The sequence below is a fragment of the Stegastes partitus genome, unplaced genomic scaffold (genome assembly GCF_000690725.1).
Source record: "Stegastes partitus isolate 25-593 unplaced genomic scaffold, Stegastes_partitus-1.0.2 Scaffold2605, whole genome shotgun sequence".
In the NCBI taxonomy this organism is placed as follows: Eukaryota; Metazoa; Chordata; class Actinopteri; family Pomacentridae; genus Stegastes; species Stegastes partitus.
In genome coordinates this window covers 11,910-15,880 of record NW_007580336.1, presented here as the reverse complement: position 1 = coordinate 15,880, position 3,971 = coordinate 11,910, and the positions used below count along the sequence as shown (strand labels likewise).

The following is a 3,971-nucleotide window of genomic DNA, read 5'->3' as shown; positions in this document are numbered from 1 at the left end:
GAGTTAAACGGAGTGCTGAAACATCGACTCTGCAGCTATTTTACTGTTTAACTGGAACCTAATCAGGGATTCTGATCAGTTCATCTTTAAACTTGATCTGAACTCAGTGCACAGCTCCAGTCTCAGGTGGAGGCTGATCAATGTGGTTTCTTTAGAGCTGATATCAATCTGTAGCGATCAATGAGATCAATAACTGATAACAGATTTTATTAGCAACCAGTTAAAACAATAACAACCAGATAAATGCTAAATACCATCAATAACCGGCCGACAGCTCGTCTGGAGCTTCAGACCTGCTGACACGTATCACCTGATGTAAATGTCATGTGTCTATCTGCTGTACTGATGAAGTTCTGAGGCTCAGAAATGATGGAAAAAGTCCATTAAAGTGATCAATCTGGACCCTCTTCTGTGGACTTGAAGGACCTGGACCTCTGGAACATTCACAGTCTGAAGGTAGAACTCTGGTCAGTAGATAAAGGTGCTGCAGATACAGAACCAGATGTTCTGAGGAGGTTCTGGAGGAACTCTGATCAGATTTAGTTGTTCTTTCAGCAGTGACCTCTGAGTCTCTGCAGGATGTTAGTTCAGACTTTTCAGACTGTGTCCTGATGAAGCTGCAGATTTTAAATTCTGCTGGTCAAGGATTAGGTCTTCCCGCCTACAGATCCAGACCTCCGACCCAGTCCAGACCACTCACCACGTGTTCGATGCCGCTGTACTCTCCCTCCGTGTTCTCCCGGATGGTGACCAGGTTGACGTCGGTGTACGGAGTCTTGTAGCCCTCGATGGAGACGCAGGGCCGCACGTTGGCGTACAGGTCAAAGGTTTTCCTGAGCAGCAGGTTCATGGACGGGTGTCCGGCAGCGATGGGCGTCTTCAGGGGTCCTGAGGAGGAAACCGATCAGCTGACAGCTCCACGTCACGACTGGGTTCACCAGAACTCTGCTCACCTTTCAGGCCGATCTTGCTCCGGTCCATGGACTCCTTGGCGTCAGGAGGGATCATCCACCTGCCGCCGGGCCCTTTGATGGCAGTGACGTTCCTCTCCTCCCACCTGATGGGAGCCTGCAGGGAGGAGCTGGGTTAGTCTGACATCCAGACACAGCGGTGGAGACCTTAGAACTTAAACAGAGAACCCAACAATCCCTCTGACTGGAGCCATTCAGCAACGGTGGGAAGGAACCAAGAAAACTGTACATTTCATAAGCTTTTTTTTTTTAGACCTTTCCCAACATGCATTTGTGACTGACTGAACACCGGCTGTACCACGCCATGCCAGAAGGTGCTCTGTGGATGTTCTGCTCCTCTCTAGCTGCTGGGTGGAGCAGACCAGCACTCACTTTGGCTGCCTCAAAGATCTTCATGACCGCCGTCGAGATCTCTGGACCGATTCCATCCCCTGGAATCAGAGTGACCGTCTGCATCTGGACGGACAGACGGACAGAAAAGCTGTTTTAAACCTTTGTCATTTGGTGAAATGCTGGAAAGGACACAAAACCTGTCAAAACCCTGAATATTAACACACAAAATGATTTAAATCATTTCAAAAGATAATTCTATTTCTGGTCTACGTTGTCTATGAATTTCTACTTGATCATAAATGTTGTTATTCTTTGAATGTTAAAGTAAAACTGCAAAGCTCTCTGAACTGTCTGTAATAAATGTGCTGCACAGAAAGACTTCAACATGAACAAAAAATATTTAAACTACCATAATAATATGAATAATAAGAACCTAATGCTCCCCAACAGTCTGTCTGTGTTTTTAAAAATTCAATTCAATTCAGTTCAGTTCAATTTTTAAAAAAACATACATAAAAGGAAAACTAAGTTTGCTCACATTAGATCCTTGGATTTGTTGGATTTTAATTCATATAATTTTAAAATCATAACTACTTTGTCCAGTTAATCTGCATGATGACGAACGCTGAATGCTCTTCGCCTTATTATTTATCACAGCCAGGTACACGTGTATAGATTTTATACTGTTCCAAGTCCACATGTTCACATCACTCTGGTCATGTTTTCTCTGGGAGGTAGTGAAGCGTCAGTACACAGAATAATAACCGTCCTGCAGAATGACCAGGAAGTCAGAGACAAGGTTCAGAGCCAAGAGGAGAACCTCACGAAGGGGGTATTTAAACATCAAAGGAGGAAACCAGATCAGATAAAACACTTTAAATGTGTACACTAGCTGTGCGGTGAGTCAGATGTGCATCATTGTGTCACAGCAGCAGACGGTGTTGTGCTCTTTAACGAAGCCTCCAGATGTTCTTCAAACAGGAGCATCACTGTTCCTGTTTCCTCTGCACACTGACTGAAGGCTGTGTGTCCGCAGCACGTCGCTGGTCTGCAGCGCGTTACAGAAGCGTGGGCCGGTGTCGGGTGGTCGGACCCTGAACTACTCACCCCTCTGGAAAAGGAAGCTGAGGACAGAGCCGGTCTCCTCACGGCGCCTCCCACCACCTGGGTCAGCTGGAGGAGAAACCAAGGTCACACAGAAACACTGGAGCTGCTCAAACACACAGTGAACCTGAAGCTGGGTCGACACCGGACACTCAGAATCTGCGGCTAACACTTTTCATCTCCACTTCAATGACTTCCATTGTGTCATAAATAAAACCAAATAAAAACAAACCAGTTCAAGTGTTTTGACGTGAGCAGATGTCAGCGTGTTAACTTGTAGTCCAGGTGTTCATTTCCACTTCCTCCCTAAAACTTATGAGAGCTGAGCACATCCTTATAAAAATGAACAACCATTACGTGAATGTTCCTGCTCTGCTGTTTGGACTGAAGCTGAATGTCTATTTTCTGTTTTTTTGTGGATATTTGGATCAGTGTACTGTACTTATGATTCAACTTAACTTAAATTTCACTGTAATAAATAGCTACATGGTGGGTTTAATTTATGCCGAATTTACCTGAAGACACTCAGCTGGTTGGAAGCTGTCAGAGTGTTTCCTAGCTGGTACGGATTTGACCCAAACTGCTAGTAAACCTTAAAAACGTAGTCTTTAAAAACGGAGTTTGGTTCTGGTCTCCGCCCCTCAGCAGCCACACGAGAAGGTTGAGATTCTCAGATTGTATGTTGACTTTACAGAGATTTAATTCAAGACGAACTTACTTAAGGACACTTTGCTTGCTTTACGAGTTCCAGCTAACTACTACAATTCGTGGATTTAACTGCAAGTTAATCTTAAACTGCTGTAATTTTAAGCGGAGTTTGGTGAAGTCTCGGCCGCCACACCTGACCTCAGAAAACTGCCTTTTAACGACCAACTGTACTGTAGATTTTACTTATGTCGAATTTACTTAAAGCTACTCAGCTTGTATCTCAGCTTGAACTGATTACTACAATCCACGGGGTTCCTCTGAACTACAGGTCAATCTTAAATTAGCAGATTTTTAAAGGGAGTTTGGTGCTAATCTCTACACCAGCCTATCCTGAACCAAGAAGCTCCAGCTCCGGTTTAAACGGCAGTAACACCGGGGAAAGTGGACATGTTGTTGCGGTAGACGGTCGTCGGTCATAAAGGCGAACGTTTAAATAAAGAAAGAATTCGTTGAAACGCGATAAAACGTCTCCGTTAGCTCCGCTAGCTCCGTTAGCTGCAGCCGCTGTCATCTCAGCTGAAGGACACCGCTAGCTGCCGGCTAACAGGCTAACAGGCTAACAGGCTAACGGCGGCGTGAGAAAGTGTTTGAGAGAAAATAAAGAAAGTCAGAGTGAAGCTGAAGTAATCAGATGGTTCAGTTAAAACTCAAAACAGTGTCCAGAAAAGAAACACGCGCCGTTAAAGAATAAAAACGGATTTAAACCTCCTCCTTCTTACCATTGACCTCCACGCGCTGCCTGCCATCCTGCTGGGAAGAGCCTCACGCACAAAGATCCTCTGACAGGAGCACTCACTCTGACCTGCTGCCAGAACCGGAACAAAGATCCTCTGACAGGAGCACTCACTCTGACCT

At 45.2% G+C, this 3,971-nt stretch overlaps 1 protein-coding gene across 3 annotated transcripts in view; it reads right to left on the bottom strand.

Annotated features, from left to right (window-relative positions):
• The window catches only part of LOC103375458 (isocitrate dehydrogenase [NAD] subunit alpha, mitochondrial-like), an 11,106-nt gene extending 7,201 nt beyond the window's left edge, over window positions 1–3,905 (bottom strand). For all 3 annotated transcript variants that reach the window (XR_521212.1, XR_521213.1, XM_008305758.1), the window contains exons 1-5: window positions 3,836–3,905; window positions 2,412–2,477; window positions 1,344–1,427; window positions 954–1,068; window positions 701–888 (exon numbers count right to left, since the gene is read on the bottom strand). Coding sequence is in view for 1 of the 3 variants with exons in the window: in XM_008305758.1 (XP_008303980.1) it covers window positions 701–888; window positions 954–1,068; window positions 1,344–1,427; window positions 2,412–2,477; window positions 3,836–3,862 (480 nt within the window). In the remaining 2 variants the exon portion in view is untranslated. The remainder of the gene's footprint in view (window positions 1–700; window positions 889–953; window positions 1,069–1,343; window positions 1,428–2,411; window positions 2,478–3,835) is intronic.
• Between the last annotated feature and the right edge of the window lie 66 nt (window positions 3,906–3,971).